This window comes from Apiospora kogelbergensis, assembly GCF_038363985.1.
Source record: "Apiospora kogelbergensis strain CBS 113332 chromosome Unknown utg000001l_segment0_segment0, whole genome shotgun sequence".
Lineage (NCBI taxonomy): Eukaryota > Fungi > Ascomycota > Sordariomycetes > Amphisphaeriales > Apiosporaceae > Apiospora > Apiospora kogelbergensis.
This window is the reverse complement of record NW_027117418.1, coordinates 8,053,733-8,073,382: the sequence shown is the minus strand read 5'-3', so window position 1 is coordinate 8,073,382 and position 19,650 is coordinate 8,053,733. Positions and strand designations below refer to the sequence as shown.

Genomic DNA, 19,650 nt, shown 5'->3' with positions numbered 1-19,650 from the left:
TGTTCCTCCAGTTTTTCGAACGTCTTTATACTTGCGTGTCTGGGTTTGAGAGGAAAGCAATCGACACCAACTGCCGAGGCCGCAGCAGCGAGACAACCAGATATGTACATAACCCGGCGAGACATCCGTGACCCCAATGTACGACACTGTCAGTATCCGTCATTCTCCTCTCACCCTCTTCCGCTTGCATTATTAACACGCATACCCATCGCTAGACATAACCACCGGTCATATCGTCGGCAGTGTAGTGGGATCCGTCGCCTTTGTCGCCATGATTTGTGTCGGAGCTTTCTTCATCCGCCGGCATATCCATCGCAAGAAGAAGCGGGCGGCCTTGAACGACGAGGCCATGCAGAGCGACTCATCAAGCGAGATGCCGGGGGCCAAAGATAATGAACACAGTCCCATGCGATCAATAGAGCCCCGACCGTTAACGTGGGGAGACAATGAGGGAGGTTTGCGGGATCCCAGCCAAAAGCAGATGGAAATCCTCCAGGGGGCGGCTGACACCATCGTCAATGTGAAGGCCACCGACCTGCCCGGCTCAGCTTCGTTGGGCAACATACGCGAACTTGAGGCTACTTCTCGACCGGACGATGGGCTTGCTGAGCTACCCGGCGGCAGCGCGCCAGATGTTGGCACCAGGGGTGAACTCGAAGCCGCCACCGTACGATACGACCAAAAGCCCCCAAGAGTTCCCATAGCCATCACCGAGATGTTTTCGTTGATGCTCCCGAAAGGATGACCCCGCGACACAGCATGGATGGCAGACGACAACAACCGACCGAGCTAGGAGCAACTTGAGAGGCAGATATATATATCCAGCGACACAATAATAAGCCGCCAAGGACCACCCACACCCTTTCGTAGGTCCGCCGAGTATCTTTCCTCGAAGGCTCCGAAAAACGAGACGGGTTCATGTGCCACGAACGAGCAGAGGCCAGACGGAACTTCTCACCTTCTGCCGTGACTATGTACCAAGTACATGTGCTCTCGGTGTTTGCCTTCCTGGAACTCAAAGACACCGCCCCATGGAACACAGAAGCCGAGAGGCCCAAGAAGCCAATGCCACACAACAACTTGATGATAAGTTCCATGAAGATGGCGGTTTACGATGTTATACCGAGTACCATATGTTCGTGTTCTCGTCTCAGAACGCGCCGAGGCAAATCGCAAGATAGCCAGGGACTGGGGAAGAGGGAGAAGGAAGCGCCGCGTCGGAAAGGCGAACTGTACACCGCCAGGCTCGTTCAATTCCAGTCGCATGGTACGGTGTTTCATTCTGGATTGAAAGCAATAAGACTGGACTCATGCCGAGAAACGGGTCGGTAATCGTGGGTGTCCCCATGAAGTCACAAGGATGTGGCCTCTTTTGTCAAAGATCAAATGGACGGAAAACCCTCTCGTCCTCCCGCTTACCCGCCCGAAAGCATGGGGCTGAATCAATTGGAATAAGTTTTTCAGATCTCGACTTATACGGAAGTAGTCCTACGCCCTAAATAGTAGTAATCGATAGTCTTGAAGCATCCGTATCGCCCAAATCAAGCTTTACGCATCCTCTATCACTTCCTGACCTTGACAAGTGAATGAAACAAAGCTAGCCGGTGCCAAAATCATAATACATTCATTCGACATTTCCCACCTCACCTCCCCCAGCTGGTTGCGGTATCGCTTTCAGAGTTCGGGAGCAGAGGTGATCCTGCAGATCTCGCTGAAGACGTCCAACATCTTCCGTAAATGCTCTCACATTGAATCCGGGCTGGATTTGGCCAGATTCTTCCCAACACTTTGTCCAAAGTTGCAGAAGATCTCGCGCATGAGTCTCTCCCCGTCAAGCTCATAAGGGACCTAGGAACCATGCTGGTCCTCCGCTCTCTGGGGGTTCATACTCATCCCATTCCTTGTCTCGCCCCTCTTCTTCCTTGGCCCGGTCGTTTGCCGCGCGGGACTTCAAAATGACAAAGCTGCGTTCGAGCTTCTCTGGCGGCCAATTCTTATAGAAGCGGCCCTGAAAAGACTGTTCCGAAGTCGCGAGGAACGACATATTAGAGGGCCCGTGGCGGCGGATCAAGTCTGCGATGCCGCGGTCCATCGTGTACCAAACGGCCTCTTGCTTCTTTCCATCCGGGGTTTTGACGTCCCTTTTATGCTTGACCGAGCTAGACATGCCCTTGGCCTGCAGCGCATCGTAGATCTCTTTCAGCGCGAGCGGCACAATCTCAGAGAGCGATACTGGGTCGCATTCCCGGCGTCTAGCTTGTTTCTCAACAACAATCTCGACGTCGAGCATTGGCTCCCACACAGACTCGGAGAACCGCGCATCTGCTAAGCTGTCGGGGGATAGTGCTAGCACAAAATGGGCAGCACGAGCGTGGCCATTTCGTTGACAGTGCACATGAACCCGATCCAGTCAAAGCCAAGAACATCGCGTTCACTCTCAAGGAAGAGATCCAAAAAGTTGGCGGTCTCAGCGATGCCAGCATGAGGGAAGGTTGTATTCTCGTGTATCTCCTTCTTCGAGTTTGCGAGTTTTGATGACAGACCCAATTCCTCCGGGCCATCATCTCCCGATATTCGATCAATAAGAGAGTCAATAGAGTCTAATCTCTGAGGGTCGTTCAGCCATCGTAAGAGCTCCAATAGCACCATATCATCATCCTCGACACACCCTCTTAAGGGAACTATCGAGAATGATGCCTATCGGACACTCATTCTCGGCGTACTTCATTTTGTGGTATCTCGGGAATATCGGTTTGACTGTACTCCTCATTGTGGGGAGAATTTGCGCCGCCATCCCTATTGCCAGGCTGTATTTGGATGTTGACTCTCTTAAAGAGGTCGGCAAGCCGCCGAAGAAGAGACGATTCACATTCTGGTGCAGAAGCAAAAACTCCATGTCGGGCCAGGCTGGCATGTCCGGGTACACGAGCTGGCACATCTTGTAGAGATGGATCATGGGCAAGAATGTAACCAACCCATGGTCTATGGCCAACACTCGACTGTAGATCTGGAATCGCAGATTGTAGAGTATGAGCCCACATCGGATAGGGTTGTATCTCAGAAAAAATCGGGGTCCTCTTGAAGGGCAGGAAGAAGGCCCATTGACCCTTTACGGGCCTCGTCGGTCAATCCACCTTTCAGTGCCTGATCCTCAGCCAAGCGAATTATCCAAGTCAAGTCCTTGGTGTAAGAGGGCGCAAACCCGAGCGGTGGCTTGATGCTCCACACGTCCGTCTGTGTAAGATCCTTGACGGCCATGATGACATGCCGTTTGAGTTCCACTAGGACGCAGCCTGGTGATGTATACTTATGTCCCCATAGAGCGGTGTTGATGTCTAAAAGGCATTGGAACCCGAATACTGCCCAGATTGGTACAGCGGTAGTCTGGGAAGCCATCACACGGATGCCTCGTGTCACTTCATCCTCTGCCACGCCTATATTGGCGCTAGTAGCAACCGCCAGGATTCGAAGAAAGGTCACCAACAAGTTATTGCCCTCCGCATCAGTGAAGTCATCAAGAACCAGCTCCAGTGCAGCTTGCCCCGGTGTGGAATCAAAAGAGTAAGCAAGAGGGTGGAATAATCGAAACAATTGGGCAAAACAGAAGTCACCCCATTTACCCCAGATCTCACCATTACCAGCGACCATGAAGCCTGGCTTAGTGATGTTCTCTAATCGGCTTGACGAGGGAAGCTCGCGGATCTTTGCAGGGTCTAAAAAGCCAGCTTTGTGATACAAGAAGATCAAAGGGAGGGTCCATGACGGATACACCGAGATGGGAAATCTCTTGGGACGCTCGATGGAGTTCTCGAGACCGAACTCTGCTCGGCGCACCAACTGGATCGCCAAGTTGCTTTGTAAAGCTGCTTGAGGAATTCGGGTATCACCCACGGCGATACCTTCCCAAGTATGGCGGATCCACTGCCTGGCGCTGCTAAGCTCGTTCAGGAAAGTATATATAGCGAGGAAGAAGTCGTTCTCAACTTCATCATCATCTCTCTGAACTTTGACCTTGATGTTGGTGGGCAATCTGTAGTCTTCGTCGTCGGCGGACGAGGGTTTGGGTGTGGTATGATGGCTAGATGAAGTGTCATTTGGGTTTTCGACATGGAGAGTCGCGAACCGATTCTCTAAGGATCCCAGGAAACCACTTTCGCTCTTAACGTCTTTCCTGTCTGGTTCAGTGGCCTTGCGTGCTTGCTCAATGGGAACAAGAACCTCCCAAGTTGCCTGGAGAACATCGATAAAATGTGTGTGTCGCTCATTGCTGGTTGCGTGTTCAGTCTTGCCCACCTCGGCATACCACTTAGCAAAGGAGCGTCGAGCCTTGATGACACGATGAAAGAGCCGATTGAGCACCAGGGGCACTTTGATCTTGGGCTTGTGTGTGGCGATGGCTTGGGCCATGGGTAAGAATTGAGAGACCGATATGATGTACTGAGGTCCAGTTGGAAGGGAAGAGACTGAAGAAAACTCGGCCGCCGCCTCTTTGGCTTTCTTGCGATCCTTCCCCTTCAATCGACCACCTCCCCCTACCTTGGCGGTGACAGCGGGCTGAGGGACAGGCTTTACACCATGCTTGATGTCGAAGCCGCATTTGAGGGCGTTCTCGGCGAGCCATGCTGACACTGTGTTGGTGTCGTCTTTATATTTTCGATAACTGGCAAGTAAATCTCCCAGTGGTAGTCTTCGAACATCGTTTGATGCCATTTGTGCTTGCGGGGATTGTTAAGAGTAGACGATGAAAGTGTGAATGAAGAAGTCAGGACCTTTGACCCCCAAGTTCCCTCACGCATCTCGCCGAGCGTCTTCAGGAAGCAGAGTTTCAAAAGTTCAGATGGCGACATGATTCAGTAACTCCCGTGCGTGCGGGGTTTATATTTCTGCTGCCCAACTGCTTGTTCATTCGAGCATCGCAGCTTCCTGTTGAAGCCAAACCACCTCATCGTCCCAAGACCTCGAGGTCGCCACGGCCTTCTTCGTATGGATTGCTGTCGCAACACGGATATGCTTCAGTTGGACAGCAAGGGACGAGCGCGAGCACTGTCATACCCATGCAAGTCGCCTCTCTTGAACCCTGGGCTTAGGTTGCTAGTTTTTGGCCTCCCATTTGACGAAAGCATCGAAACCTCCAATCGCGAGCCGCTTCGCTTAGGATCGATCTCTCCCGCCCATATTACCCGCAGGACCGGTGGGGTTGCTGCCGCTCAAATCAACTCGCGCATTCAAGTCGGGTGATGCGCTACTCATCTCCCAGACACAATTACGTGCCGCGCATGGTGTGCCCCCTACTGTCTCTTATGTTACATCGCTGCAACGAGAGCTTCTTCGGGGAATTCTCCGGATTGGTGGTTTCTTATTGGGCCGATTGCCTTATAACCGTAGTCAAGATCTCGCTCCGTGCGGGGATGGGTTGGTATGATGATGTTCCTCCCGCTACTGCGGAAAGGATGGCATACCGGAAAGTTCAACAGGGCCCCGCCGCATCGCTCCGGAGGCAATGCGCCCACGACGGGCTACATCTTTCCACAAGCGATCTGGCATAGCCCAAGTGGTCATCTATAAATCTAAGCAAGCCGCTGTGTGTAGACTTACATGCTTTATGCAAGTTCGCCAATCATAGGCTAAGACGTTGACTGGACCTTGGATCAATCAAGATGAAGTTCACCATTCTTACCGGGTCTCTCCTGGCCAGCATCGCACTTGCCACGGACCTCTACCTGTCCCCGGACGGCTCTGACAGCAATGGAGGGACCTCAGCCAGCCAAGCCTTCAAGACCGTCGCCAAGGCCAAGGAGGCCGTTCGTGCGGAGCTTGGCAAGTCCCTGAGCGAAGACATCACCGTGCACGTCGCGGCCGGGACCTACACTCTGACTGGACCCCTCAACTTCACGAGCGCCGACTCGGGCAAGGATGGCCACAAGGTCAACTGGCTCGGCGAGAAAGGATCCATCATCTCGGGCGGCCTGAAGGTGACGGGCTGGACCGCGGGGAACAACGGCATCTACTCGGCCTCGGTCCCCGCGGGGACGCAGTCTCGCAATCTGTTCGTGGGCGGCAAGGCGGCCAACTATGCGCGCCGCAAGATTGCCAACCGCAAGGACTTCAGCTACACCAAGACGTCGATGAAGTGGACCTCGGGCAGCTACGACTGGCTCATGAACACCCAGGGCCTCGCCGGCGCCGAGGTCCGCTTCATCTCGTCCTTCACTGATCGCTACGCCCCCATCGTCTCCGTCGGCAACCGCGAGCTCGTCATGAAGCAGAACAGCTGGTCGAACCAGATCATCGGCTGGGATACTGTCTCCAGCCCCTTTGCCGACTTCGGGGTTTGGGTGCAGAACGCGCTGGCCCTCTTGGTGGAGGGCGGCCAGTTCTACTTGGATTCCCAGGCGGGTAAGGTCTACTACAAGCCCCTCGGCGGGGAGGACTTGAGCAAGCTGGACACGTATCTTGGGGTGCAGGAGGTCTTAGTCTCAATCGGCGGCTCCTACAGCGATCCAGCGCACGATATCACGTTTCAGGGGCTCACCTTCTCCCATTCAACTTGGCTCCGGCCAGGCAAATTTGGATTCGCTGACCAACAAACGGGCGGCTACATTGGCGAAGACAAGACCTACCCTGAACACGAAGCGACTCGCCCCTTTTGGTGGCAGATGCCCAGCGCCTTCCAGATTAGTGCCGCGACCAAGGTGAACTTGACAGGGTGCAGCTTCACCGAGATCGGAAACGGCGGCATCGGAGTCGGCAACGATCCCAACGCCCATTTGTCCAAGGTCGGTCTTGGTGCCAGCGATGTTTCCATTACCGACGGGTACTTCACGCAGGTCATGGGCAACAGCATCAGCGTGGGTGGCATCCAAGCCGAGGCGCACCACCCGTCCAACGAGCGTCAGACCGTCACGCGCATCAACATCTCGGGCAACATCTTCACCAACAACTCGGCCCTTTTCAGCTCCACGGTGCCCATCTTCCTGTCTTACCCCCAGTACTCGACCGTGTCGCACAATGACATCTACACCACGCCCTACTCAGGCATCTGCCACGGCTACGGGTGGGGCTCCAACGACGCCGGCGGCAGCCAGGAGTACGTGAACCGGGGCCTGTACAAGTACCAGCCCAAATACACTACACCGACGACGCTCAAGAACAACGTCATCGACGGCAACCTGGTACACAGCTATGGGCAGAGCCACACGGACCTGGGTGGGGTATACACGCTGTCGACGAGCCCGTCGACGTACGTGACCAACAACTACGTCTACGACTCCGGGTACTGGGGCCTGTACAACGACGAGGGGTCCAACAGCTATATCCAGCTCAACAACATCTTCTTCGGCAACCAGGGCTGGTACGTCGCCAACCGCAACGGGCCCATGCACACGGGCAACAACACCCTCATCGACAACTACGGCAAGGCCGGCCAGGGCCTCGACGGCAAGCCGAACGGCTCCGGCACCCAGGGCGACACCTACCTGCGTAACTACATCGTCTCGGACATCTCCAAGACCTCGGCCGAGGCCCAGAAGAACGCGTACCGCTCGGGCGTGCTGCCGGGCCGCCGCGCCGGCCGCCCCGTCACCAACGACGCGCGCTTGGCCGACGGGTGGGTTTCGCTGGGGTCGACCTCGGGTAACGGCGGCCGTCTCCTCGCCGTCAACGTCAGCAACTTCGACGACGTCGACTACACGGGCGCTTCGTTCCAGGTCTCGGCCGGCAATGGCGGCGGCACCCTCAAGCCTGTCGACGTGCCGACTACCATCCCGGCTAACAAGTTCGTGCTCGCTACCTACAGCGTCACGGGCAACTCGAACCCCAGCGTCTCGGCTACGGTCAAATACACGAATCCGCGCCTCAGTGCGGCTAGGACATTGTCGGCAAGTGGACAAGTGCGGTTGTGATGGAGCGATATGTTGAGATTAGGCTAGTCGAAGAAAGGGGTCGCTACTAGTGTTTAAACTATGCTACATGTCATCGCTCTTTCACTTGGATCCGACTGGAATTCGTAATCATTGAATATCGTACTTATGCGCACTCCCTTTGCTATTGCTCGTGAATTGATCCTCGCCGTTCGCGATCTGACTAGAGCATCATGAAAGAAGCATATCGTAGCTCCACTCCTCCTGCGGTACATCCCGATATTTGATACTGGTAGGATGTTTCGTGCGCGCCGGCAAGACGCGGCGGATATACAAGTCCCCCACGTTGATATTATCATAATTCCTCGGGTTCTTCTGGCTATTATCACCAGCATCACCATTGTCATAACAGCACGGCAGCACTTCGAGATCGACCTCAGGCCCCGGGGTCAAAAAGAACGGCAAGGAGTACCGCTCCCGCCCCGTTTTGTTCCGCACGCGGTGCACCGTCGCCGGGTATTGGCCATTGCTCTGCCGCTCCAGGTACTGACCCACGTTGCACACGAAGGTGCCGGGCGCGGGCGGGGCGTCAACCCAGTGGCCGGCTTGATTCAGCACCTCGAGGGCGGGGACTTCGTCTTGGAGGACTAGGGTGAGCCCTGTGTCAATCGCTCGGTCAGTTCACAAGTGCCAGGTGAGACTTATATTCAACCCCCGGCATGAATTCACCACGAGAGGGACAAAATTGAAAATACCCATGCGAGAGATCTTACAAGAGAAGTCGGAGTGGGCACCTAGTCCCACATGTTCCTCAGTAGATGACGTAGGCGTCGGGGGGTAGTGCAACAGCCGCATGCCGGTAATGGGAAAGCGGAACATGGACTCGAAGGCATTCTCGTCCAGGCCGAACCCCAGGGCGAAGACGCGCACGAGCTTCAAAGCCAAGGGCAAGACGTGTGCGTAGTAGGCGTACAGCCCCTCGCGCCACCAGGGGGGCCGCGGAAGGCCAAATATTCTGCGGCCGCGTAACGTGCGGTGGCGGGCCTGGCTGCCCCGTCTTGCCTGTGTAGTCTTGTTCGGGCTCTAGATAGCAGTCGCCCATGGTGAAGGCTTCCTTAATATCTGCAGAGCATATGGGTTAGATGGGTGCTTGAAGAAAGGGGGTTCTGGCAGAGGAACCGACCTCCTTTCGTTCGCGGGTCCAAGTTCGTCTCCAACATGGGCTCATACCCCCGGATAGCCGGGTTCTTCTGCACGTGAGCCTCCATCTTGACAACGTCGTCGAGGGCGAAGAAGCGCCGGAGCAGTACAAAGGTCTTCTGGGTCAAGTCTTCGGGCACGCCGTGGTTCTTGACATAGAAGAAGCCACATTGGCGGCACGCGTCCCTGATCTCGCGGGCGATGCGTTGTCGCGCCTCGAGGGACCCGCTGTCTAGATCTGCCAGATCCACGGTTGGAATCGAGGTGAAGGACGAGGAGGGTTTTGTTTGAGACCTCGCGATACGTCGCTTCGGATCCGGAATGGAAGTAAACATATTCTTTATCCTAGTGTATGTCTTTTCTTAGTCAATTGTCCCTGTATGCATTTGAGATTGGTAGCTATGCTCGTTGTTTGACTTACATGGCCGGGCATGGCCGGAGGTTGGGCTGACGAGACTGGATCGAGAACAGTTGCCATTGCTATTCAGATTTTCATGTCTTCTTATGAAGTCAGGATTTTCAATCTTCATTTATTATTGCTCTGGGTCCTGTTTCGCACGTCAATATACTGCACGATGTTATTCTGGATGGAGAGCCTCCCAATGCCGGAGGGTTCCCCGCAATCCCCGCCCCTCGGGGGACACTACACGAGATAGCCGGGTACTGTTAGCGTCGCAATGATGGCCGACGGGATTCCCCTATCTGATTAACATCCTTGGCCTCGATAGGCATACCCACGAGAGGGGGGATGTAACAGATACCCTCCGGCAATAGAATACTGGGCCAGGGATTTGTTGATTGACTGGGCTGCCCGTATGGCGAGAGAGCCCAGGATCTGGACGAACACATTGGAGGCCCTTACTGAAGTGGACCTGCACATAGTAATATCTCCCAGCTCCCATAGTAGACATACAGTTGTTCGATCTACAATATTCTTGTTGATCTTCCGCGCACCAGCTAAATGACTATTGGTTGTCCTCCTGGCTGGCCGTGAGATATCCACAAAACCCATCGTGTGACTGCCACTGGGAGTAGTCCACCGGACGCACTTTCGGCATTGTCACAACATGTCTCTCTCACTGTTCTACAACGCCAAGAACATCTTCGCCTCCTCGTATGGCCAAGACAAGCCCGACTTCTTCCTCTGGCACCCCCGGGGCACCCCGAGCACCGAGAAGAAGCTGTTGTTCAAGATCGACTTCTTCATCCTAACGTACGGCTGCCTGGCGTACTTCACCAAATGGCTCGACCAGTCGAACCTGAGCAACGCCTACGTCAGCGGCATGCGCGAGGACCTGGCCATGTTGGGTACCGAGTTCAACCTCGCGCAGACGTGCTTCGCCGTCGGCCAGATCCTTGGGCCCATCCCGGCCAACCTGCTGCTGACCTGGATCCCGCCGCGCGTCCTGCTGCCGGGGCTGGAGCTCGTCTGGGGCATACTGACTATTGGGACGTATGCGATCACTAATGTAAACCAGGTAGGTCGATGACGCGGTGCTGCTAGTCAAATAACCTGGTGCTAAGGGATGTCTGTCGTTAGCTATACCCTATCAGGTTCATTATTGGCTTCCTCGAGGGCTCGTGCTTCGTCGGAATCCAATATGTCCTTGGGTCTTGGTATAAAAGAACGGAGCTGGGGAAGCGCACCGCTATATTTGCCTGCGCCGCATACGTTGGCACTATGATATCAGGCTACCTCCAAAGCGCAGTTTTGGCCAGCCTGGACGGTAAGAATGGAATATCAGCGTGGAGGTGGTAAGCAAATCTTCTACGCCCTTGGTTAGACCTCATAATGAGCACGTACGATAACTCATTCCACTAGGGTCTTTATAATTGATGGCATCATCACGATTGTCATCGCCGCTTACGGCGTCATCTTCTTCCCAGACACACCCTACAGCACCAAGGCCTTTTATCTGAGCGCCGAGGACAAGGCTCGCTGCATAGAACGGCTAGTGGAGGATGGCCGGGAGGAGACGTCGAACTTCACATGGGACCTGTTCCTGAGGAGTGTGAAATCATGGCAGCTTTACGTCCTGACAATCTTGTGGATGTAAGTGATCTCATTTCTCGACTTGAGCAGTGCTTACGCGTTTCCGTCCGACAGGTTTTGGAATACAACAGTCGGCAAGGTCGCCAACACGGTGATGCAGCTGTACCTGAAGAACGACCCCGAGCACAGCTGGAGCCTGTACGAGGTGAACAACATCCCGACCGCGATCAACGGCTGGAACATTGTCATGGTGTTGCTGCTCAACGTCTATGTGGACGCAACGGGCCGGCGTATGGCTGCTGTGGTTCTCAACATTGCGATCCTGCTGTTCGGCACAATCTGTCTCGTTGTGTGGCAGATCCCGCTTGGCCTGCGCGTCGTCGCGTACATGTTCGCAGGACTCGACGGCCCGCTGTCGCCCATCTTCTACAGCTGGGCCAACCTACTGACGGCGGGGGACAGCCAGGTGCGCGCCCTGACGCTCGCTATCATGAACTCGTGGGGAGGTGCCGTGTCGGCCGTGATGCAGCAATTCCTGTACCCAGTCACCGATGCCCCTGAGTTCGCTAAGGGGTTCAAGGCCAGCTTGGGGTTTGTTTGCGGGATGTGCGTCTGGGTGGTGCTGGTACGAGTCTTGGAATTGCGGACCGAACACGGCAAGAAGAGCAGCAACGTGCAGCAGTTGGATGGGATGGAATGTCAAACGGCTGCTGTTACAGAAGTCGTGGATTCAAGACCAGAAGGGTCTTCGCTAGAGATTTGGTCGGCATTAGTGGGCGTTAGTGGGCGTTAGTGTAATCTGGGGGACAAGCGGGCAGGCGGGGTTGTGCTGTAGGGGATCCATAGCCCTGATAAAGGCGGGATAGACTTGCCGTCGGCTTGGTCCGACGCCTGGCTTGACTCAATCGAATCGGCAATAACGCGGTGCAGTTGCACTGCATCTCGCTGTCATGGTTTGACGGAGCAAGTGAATGAATCAGAGCTCTGAATCGGTGCGAAATCTGCAGACTGATGAAGGCATGCTCTGTGTATCACGAGCATCACTTAGGTGTCTTTTCTACGTAACCCGGGCACGATTGTAGTATACAACCCCCAACAGTCATCTAGTCGAGCACGTCAAACATGGCTACAGGCGATGTCCCTACCACCCAGCTCCTGATCTCGTCTGGAAACGGGCCTGTAGCCCGCACCGTGCTGCAAACCCCGCTCCGCGATGCCGAACCGTCCGAGATCCCCGTCATCGACGTATCGAGCCTCTGCACCGAGTCCTCGCTCACCGACCGGCAGGCGGTAGCTCGCCAGATCCGCGATGCGGCGACCAACACGGGCTTCTTCTACATTTCGGGGCACCGGATCCCCGCGCCGACCACGGCGGCGGCGCATGCGGCGGTGCTCGACTTCTTCCGCCAGCCCGTAGATGTGAAGATGCGGGCCAGCATTGACCAGTCGCGCCGCTTCAACGGCTACAAGCCCGCGGCCTCGCAGCGTATCAACCCCTTCGAGTCCGTCGACGTGCGCGAGAGCTTCTCGTGGGCTTACGACCCGCGCTTCGACCCGGCCGTCGCGGACGTGACCCAAATCCCGCCCGAGGCCGCCGCCCACCTGGCGCCTGAGGACTTCCCTTGGGAAGCCACGGCGAACCTGCCGCAGTTCAGAGCCGCTGTGGTCGAGTACTGGCGCGCCTGCCTGGGGCTGGCGCGCGCCCTGATCCGAGCTTTCGCGTTGGCCCTGGAGCTGGATGAGCACTTCTTCGACGACAAGGTGACATATCCGGACGCCGTATTGGCCATGAACTACTATCCGCCCATCCCCAAGCCTGCGGGCGACGCAGCGGTGGGGCGGGCCCAGTCGGAGCAGGAGGTCTCCATCGGATCGCATACCGACTTCCAACTGTTCACCATCCTGTGGCAAGACGACAACGGGGGTCTGCAGGTCCTCAACCGACAAGGGCAATGGATCAATGCGAAGCCCATCGAGGGCACATTGGTAAGTCCGTTCGGAATCATCTCAACACACACACACTCACACACACTAAAACTGACCAACTCTTCACTAAGGTCGTCAATATTGCGGACTATCTCCAGCGCATTACCAATGATCGCTACATTAGCACGGTGCATCGGGCCCAAAACTGGAGCGGGCGCGAACGCGTCAGCATGCCCTTCTTTGTCGGGTTCAACTGGAATGAGAGCTGCGGCGTGTTGGACAGCTGCGTCGCTGAGGGCGAGAAGAAGCGTTATGAGGAAATCAGCTGCGCTGAGTGGGTTAAACGGCGGGCCAACGCCATGTATAAGACAGAGGGCTTCTCGGGGAGATGGCGGGGTTGTCTTCTTAATTAACGTATCGAGCTTATGAAGCCCTCTTAATAAAGAATAGTTTTCTCATCGTCATAGTCTTGCCTTGTCTTATCTTCAAAGGATAATCTGGCTGGCTCGCAATCACCATCCATCATAATAAGAGGAAGGAAGCAGATAGGCTCAGTTCCAACCCTGTAGAGCACCCTTGTGATACGGGTGGCGCTGCTGGCGATAGCCATCCAGTACATATATGTTTGCTTATTCGCATGCACTGCCCGCTGTCCAGACTGGGCACTGTGGCTCCAGTCTGCCTGAGAGCCTGACGACTGGCAGAGCCTCTGTACTCTGCACTTCGGCAACCAGTAGGAGTACGCGGATCAACAATTTTGTAGATGCCGATAGCCTACTAATTGATTCAACTCGATATTCTTACCAAAAATGCATCCATCATTCCTTCTTTCCACACTTGACATATGCCCCGAAAGTGATTCTCTGGCATCAAAGACCACCATGGTGACAGAAAGCCCCAGGCAGACAGAATCACACGAATTGCAAGATACCCCCCGATCACCACCGCACCTGGACCAATCCTCGACTCCGTCAGCCCCAGCCCAACAGCCAATTGCCAGTGGTGGCCCTGCCCCCGCCACTGTCGCCACTCAGCCAGGCAGGTTAACCAGAGCATGCGGTGCTCTCGGGAAGTCCTGTGGCCGCAGAGGAGAGATAATTCTGGGGACGGCCACGGTGTTGGCTCTCTTTATCACTGCTATATCCATGTGGCCTACTATCTCGGCAGCCACCGACGGACGCAAGGCCGAATTGATTGCCGAGTGGACCGCTCGCAAGGATTTCTTCGAGACATGCGAGACTGTGAGTACACGCATCTACTAATCAATTCTTCGCACCAACCAGCTACTCAGATATCTGACTCGTCGTGAAGCATAACTGGACTTTGGCTGCCTGCGAAAAGGCTAAAGGAATGCAGCTAGAAGCACCCCCCAACTTTGACCGGACTCTCTGGAAGAGGCTTTTCGAAAGGGAGGATCGAAAGATGTACGATGAGCGAAACAGCCTGCGTACTCTATCAAACAACGGAGGTTCCCTATTTCACCTTCTTCCGACGATTCCGCTCTCTGCGCTGTTGGTGCTGCACAGGCGAAGACTGCGCAATGCTGTTTTAGTTATATCTTCATGGTTCTGGACCTCATCTGACAACCCCAAATACCCAAGCAACCCTCAAGAGGATTCTGAAGAAAGCACCCGCGGTTCAAGCTCAGCTTCTGAAAGCTCAAGCTCAGGTTCAGGCTCAGCTACTTACAAGAGTCCTGATTATAGCCATAGAGGCCGGAGTCCTGTAGTGGTTCATCACCATGCGAGGGGATACGAGGCATCGGCTCCGCGTCCGGGATACTGGGCGAAAAGTCATTACCATAAAAGCGACAGTGGCCAGAAAAGTGGGAGGTTCGTCAATATATCACCCACTTCCAAACCTACGATATCCATATCAAGCTCGGAGGGTCATAGTTCTGGCGTGGCTGACCGCAACGGCGCTCCCACAGCGAACGTCAGGTGGCTGCAGTCAACCAGGAGATAGACAGAACACAGTATGTAAGGAAGCTATTGTATCGTAAACTTAGAGCTGCTACTCTGTGCCATTTCTTGACCGGGACAGCCAAACGGGTGCAGCCAGACGCTGCGCGCCCGCTTAAAGAGACTTGAAAAACTTGACAGGTGGTGGATTCGTGTTGGAGGAAGAGATCTCTGGTTGTACTGTACTATCAGCTCTGAATATACCTAAAAAAAAGCATGCGTAACTCTTGGCCAAAGATACCTCTGAAACATTGAGTTGTCGCTCATCGGACTCAGTGGCCTTGCCCTTGTTACTGCTGTATGTGTTGATCGCGGAGGAATTGAACCGTCTTACCTTTAAGAATAATTATATTAATACACCGCTAGGCTACACCGGTCCAGTCAAGTAATCAATGTAACAAAGCTCCATATGAAGCGCTGGCAAGTGGAATAAGATTGCTAATGATCTTGGTGACCCAGAAAAGGGGTAAAAATCAAATCATCGCAACTGCCGAAATACACCACCACGATCCCGGTCCGGCAGACAGCAGTTTGCTTGTGTGATATATAGAAGTTCAGGAAACACTTCTTTCACATACGACCACATCCTGCTGAATACTAGGGATCCCGTCCGCTCTCCCATATATAAGCAGCAGAGAGCCGAATTAGTACTAGAGTCGGTGACGATCTGGGAATCCTCGGTGTTGTATGTTTTGCCATTTATTTTTCATTCTTTTTAGAACATGTTCTACCAGAGAGAATTTTCCTCATTTTTAAATTATAAGAAAGGTCCTGCACAGTTTTTGTAGTGGTGCTAGTACTATCATTCGATGCAACTTGTGTACCAAGGGACTGGAGACAGTGTAATCACAATCATTTCTGCTTTTGGTCTCTGTTCCTACCCCCAAGGTAACAAATGAGAGAACTGCACAGTTCTTTGGTTTTCAAAACTAAGAATATAACAATCGTAGTATACCAAGATTGCGAAGCCTAGTTCTTAAAATGAAACCCTGTCCGCGCTATGTACGGGCTCTACTTTTTATATAACGTCACACGAGTCGCTAATTCCGCTAGCTGCTTGACATCCTGCACAGGAGTGTGGAATGTTTGCTCTCGATCCGCCCTATGACCTGTGACAATCTCATGGTATAAGAGAGCCACGGCCGATGATTTCCATAGCTCAGTGCCACTTTTGCTTGAGTGTAAGATGGTGCGCAGCAAAAACAGCACCGCGACCACATGAACTAATACGGGTGCTGAGAGCCAGATCCAGACCACGCGCACGATTATGAACTGCTCGCGCCTCTTGCCTTCCTGCTTTTGGCTGCCTGTGTTGAATTCCGAGTGAAGTTGGTGCGTCATGCTGCGAGCTACCTGCTCAAATGTAGCTGTAATGTTGGCGTCCTTAAGTAGAATGCCTAGCCCAGAAGCAGGTGGCGCTCTGTAGCCATTGAAAGTACCACCACTGAAATGGGGCCCGGTAAAAAGCAAGTCAAGGGCGCCTAAGTCGGGAAGAGAAATATGAAAGGACTCATTACCTGAGGTGTTGAAGGTCGCAAAATATGTTTCATGTTGAAGGAAGACATCGGGCCCGTGGTATTCTCCCGTGTTCAGGGGGATGATATCAGTTTTGCCAACAATGAGATCTCTTCCAACGGATTTTATGCCGGAGTATCTGTGTGCAACGAATTTGAGGCTGCATTCAAATATCTCTGTGACGTTCGTGCCTAGTTGCTGATAAGTTGGCGCGTATTTCGGTTCGTCTTCAGCATTCACTGGTCTTAAAGATATCGGTGCCATGTTGATCGTGCGCAGGATACCAATAAGCGCGAACCTGGGTGAGTAGGGTCCTTCTATATTAGTTTGGAGTGGCTCCATTCCGCCCGGCAACTTGTAGCTGTGATAGTACAACGGCTTTCCTACAACCTCGACTAGTGTATATCGTTCATCTGAATAATTGTAATGCACCTTTAAGTTGCTTGGGGTGGTCATAACAACGCTGGAGCCGAACCAGGATGATACGTTAGGGTAGGATCCGGTTTCGACTGGATCTTCGATATATTGTTTGGTATCCAGAGTATCAGATGTCACGTTGACGCAATCACTTTGAACACCGAGGCTGATGAAGTCACGATTCTCCCAGGTACAGTTGGTCGAACATGTGAAAGCCATCGTCGAAGTAGTATCAAATATGCCGCGGAAAATCGCACGTTCCATTGCGACGTCGACTGTGGAAGCTGTTTTTGAACTGTTAGAAAGGAGACTATTTAGTGTAAAAGAGATGAGATCAAACATACGCTCGACCTGCGTGGGGAAAGAAGCTTCATTCTGGACGACAGCTCCTCCATTGTATATGTTTGTCATCCAAAAGGATCCCGGGTTTTCGGGCGAGAGCTGTTCTTGAATTTCGATTTTGACGATCTGTTGAGCAAAGGCGTCTACCGTGAGAGCCAGAATAGTGATGAGGGCGCCGAAGATGGCCAAGTTGATTGGCGAACGCAGGCGCCAAATGAGTTTCAATGAGCCCAACGGACCACGACTAGCTTCATCGAAAACGTCCAGGTCATGTAGTGGTGATGGCTTCTCCTTAAAGTGCAACCACTTCCGCTGACTTAGGCAAGATGCTACAATCAGCATGGAGGTCGACTTGGCGACTGTAACGAAGGCGGCTATGGTAGAGTTCAAGTTCGTCGGGAATGTCCATCTCTCTAGTGGTTGACCTTGCATTCGGTAAAGGACGCTGACGATGGCGGCTATGCAACCGAAACTGACAAAGGCTGCAAAGATCTCCAGATTCCAGCCTTGGTAGAATCTGCGCCTTCGACGTGGGGGTTGCCCATCTTCGATCTGCTGGTACGCAACGGATAGTCCAATCGGCGACTTCGAGGGGGCATTCATGTTGGAGGGGTGCTGTTGGACTGCTTGATATCTTTACCTTTGACGCGATAGTTGGCTGATGTTCGTTCATTTATACTGAAGGCCTGCTTCATCCGGCGTAAGCTTTTACACGGCCATGTCTAGCAATGGCAAATGCATGAGCTGACCCTCTTATACAATGAGGGCAGAAGTTCCCTGATGCTATAATTAGATTAGTGCAGGGAAGGATTTTATTCATGGCCTTGAAAGCGATATTGAAGTTGGTATATCTGACCACCAAAAGACATGTCTCACGTAGAGAGCCACGCTGGCGTAGCGTTGCACATTGCCATGCAACACAGCGTCCTCATAAGACGGAGCTGAACTTCGCGAGCGTCGAGAACACACTCAGCCCACCCCAACCTCATGTTTCCCGGTTCAGCTGATGTCCAGCCATCGCCACAAGGACTTTGTTGTGCGAGCCTCTCTGCTGGGGAATACAAGCCGCAGGCTCACCCTCGTCGGTACGGGCCATATTCTACGCGACTTGTCACCCAAGATGTGACAGGAGTCTATAAGAGATTGGAGACTCTATAATTAGGTACTCACAAGTTCCTATGCTGGTAGGGTCATTAATGGTCAAGTCATCCGAGAAATATGAATAAAGTAGTCGTGTTCTCTTTTCTGGGATATAAAGTGTTGTTCGAAGCAAAAACGTGGCACGAGACCTTCTCCTAGTTTCCCAGGCGTACGTTTATGTGTGATTTCGGCTAGTGTACACTAATGGATGCATCAATCATCTCTATGTCTCGTCGTCTTTGTTCTATACTCGGATCGGAAGGAGGAACGGTGGCGAAGTCATAGTACCGTCGGCCAGCCTGAGCGGTTGTTGTTCAATACTGAAATTGATCTACCTTCACGTTCGATGTGTCCAGCGACTCGTTCATGCCCGAAATGTTTTGATAGTTTCAAGCCAGCCTGCGCTTATATATAAGAGGTCACGTTAGGTTGTTGTCTACACTGCAATGAAGTACTGCCACCACGGCGGGAGGCCAGGGGACAAAAGTCCAAGCCCGACCGAAAGTGTGGCATCATTCGAAACGCCATATAATGTAAAAAAGGCCTGAAGAGGATACGCAAGGCATTGTGGAAGTAACGCCGCTAGGGCGGTAGGTATTACGGGGAGACGCATGTCGCAACGACCAGGGGCATGTTAGAACTCTCAATGAATAGAAGGTCACAACCAAGCCGAAACGAAATAACGTCTCCTCCTAGACTGATTTCCGTTTCGCCACATTCCGCTACTCGATAAACGGTGGATATTTGCGAGAATCAAAAGAGCGACGCAGCAGTCCAGCCAGGGCAGAGCCCCAGGATTGTGGATCTGAGGCAGGAATCGCAATAGTAGTCATGACAATGGCTTCCTCGCCTTGAGTAATTGCTCTTTCATTCGTATAGTTATAGCTATTCCTGTAACCCATTTAATTGTATGTGTAAAAGACTTATGGTTTCAATTGAATCTATACCATGGGTAGTACTAGACGTCGGCAGCGATCCATTCGTGTCATGCATTGGCGATCTTGTGACCCCCGGGCACTTGCTTCGTGAACATCCCAATGGGATCCACACGGTCACGGGTCGACCTCAACCATCGCAGACTCTTCACCGTAGGTGGCTGTTGGAGCTTGATCGGGGTCTGCATAGTTGAGGTAGGTGAAGGGGTCGTATGCCCCCAGAGCTCCTGTCTTCGTTTCGGTCCAAGGGGTGATAAGGAGGTCAGTCTTGAACATTACGGAATGATTCCAGCTCGGTGGATAATAATGTATTATACTCACCTTGTCCTTGACGGACTTGGTAGTGGAGACAACTACCTCGT

General features: G+C 53.3%; 9 protein-coding genes across 9 annotated transcripts; 5 read left to right on the top strand and 4 right to left on the bottom strand.

Moving 5' to 3' along the window:
* Positions 1-271: 271 nt before the first annotated feature.
* On the top strand, positions 272-745 carry PG998_002605 (uncharacterized protein; the record flags this gene model as incomplete). Its single annotated transcript, XM_066869423.1, has 1 exon — positions 272-745. One exon carries the CDS (start codon positions 272-274, stop codon positions 743-745), a length of 474 nt encoding a protein of 157 aa, XP_066737838.1.
* Positions 746-1,837: 1,092 nt separating this feature from the next.
* On the bottom strand, positions 1,838-3,041 carry PG998_002604 (uncharacterized protein; the record flags this gene model as incomplete). The annotated part of the gene is made up of 3 exons (XM_066869422.1): positions 1,838-2,330; positions 2,402-2,607; positions 2,724-3,041. 3 exons carry the CDS (start codon positions 3,039-3,041, stop codon positions 1,838-1,840), a joined length of 1,017 nt encoding a protein of 338 aa, XP_066737837.1.
* A 16-nt stretch (positions 3,042-3,057) lies between these two features.
* On the bottom strand, positions 3,058-4,710 carry PG998_002603 (uncharacterized protein; the record flags this gene model as incomplete). The annotated part of the gene is made up of 1 exon (XM_066869421.1): positions 3,058-4,710. The coding sequence occupies one exon, from the start codon at positions 4,708-4,710 to the stop codon at positions 3,058-3,060; it is 1,653 nt and encodes a 550-aa protein (XP_066737836.1).
* A 947-nt stretch (positions 4,711-5,657) lies between these two features.
* Positions 5,658-7,901, top strand: PG998_002602 (uncharacterized protein; the record flags this gene model as incomplete). Its single annotated transcript, XM_066869420.1, has 1 exon — positions 5,658-7,901. The coding sequence occupies one exon, from the start codon at positions 5,658-5,660 to the stop codon at positions 7,899-7,901; it is 2,244 nt and encodes a 747-aa protein (XP_066737835.1).
* A 189-nt stretch (positions 7,902-8,090) lies between these two features.
* PG998_002601 (uncharacterized protein) lies at positions 8,091-9,394 on the bottom strand (the record flags this gene model as incomplete). Its single annotated transcript, XM_066869419.1, has 4 exons — positions 8,091-8,518; positions 8,633-8,792; positions 8,848-8,981; positions 9,043-9,394. The coding sequence occupies 4 exons, from the start codon at positions 9,392-9,394 to the stop codon at positions 8,091-8,093; spliced, it is 1,074 nt and encodes a 357-aa protein (XP_066737834.1).
* Positions 9,395-10,126: 732 nt separating this feature from the next.
* PG998_002600 (pantothenate transporter liz1) lies at positions 10,127-11,845 on the top strand (the record flags this gene model as incomplete). Its single annotated transcript, XM_066869418.1, has 3 exons — positions 10,127-10,512; positions 10,882-11,112; positions 11,167-11,845. 3 exons carry the CDS (start codon positions 10,127-10,129, stop codon positions 11,843-11,845), a joined length of 1,296 nt encoding a protein of 431 aa, XP_066737833.1.
* A 329-nt stretch (positions 11,846-12,174) lies between these two features.
* PG998_002599 (uncharacterized protein) lies at positions 12,175-13,391 on the top strand (the record flags this gene model as incomplete). Its single annotated transcript, XM_066869417.1, has 2 exons — positions 12,175-13,038; positions 13,110-13,391. 2 exons carry the CDS (start codon positions 12,175-12,177, stop codon positions 13,389-13,391), a joined length of 1,146 nt encoding a protein of 381 aa, XP_066737832.1.
* A 396-nt stretch (positions 13,392-13,787) lies between these two features.
* Positions 13,788-14,561, top strand: PG998_002598 (uncharacterized protein; the record flags this gene model as incomplete). The annotated part of the gene is made up of 3 exons (XM_066869416.1): positions 13,788-14,219; positions 14,290-14,489; positions 14,531-14,561. The coding sequence occupies 3 exons, from the start codon at positions 13,788-13,790 to the stop codon at positions 14,559-14,561; spliced, it is 663 nt and encodes a 220-aa protein (XP_066737831.1).
* Positions 14,562-15,950: 1,389 nt separating this feature from the next.
* PG998_002597 (uncharacterized protein) lies at positions 15,951-17,816 on the bottom strand (the record flags this gene model as incomplete). Its single annotated transcript, XM_066869415.1, has 1 exon — positions 15,951-17,816. The coding sequence occupies one exon, from the start codon at positions 17,814-17,816 to the stop codon at positions 15,951-15,953; it is 1,866 nt and encodes a 621-aa protein (XP_066737830.1).
* Between the last annotated feature and the right edge of the window lie 1,834 nt (positions 17,817-19,650).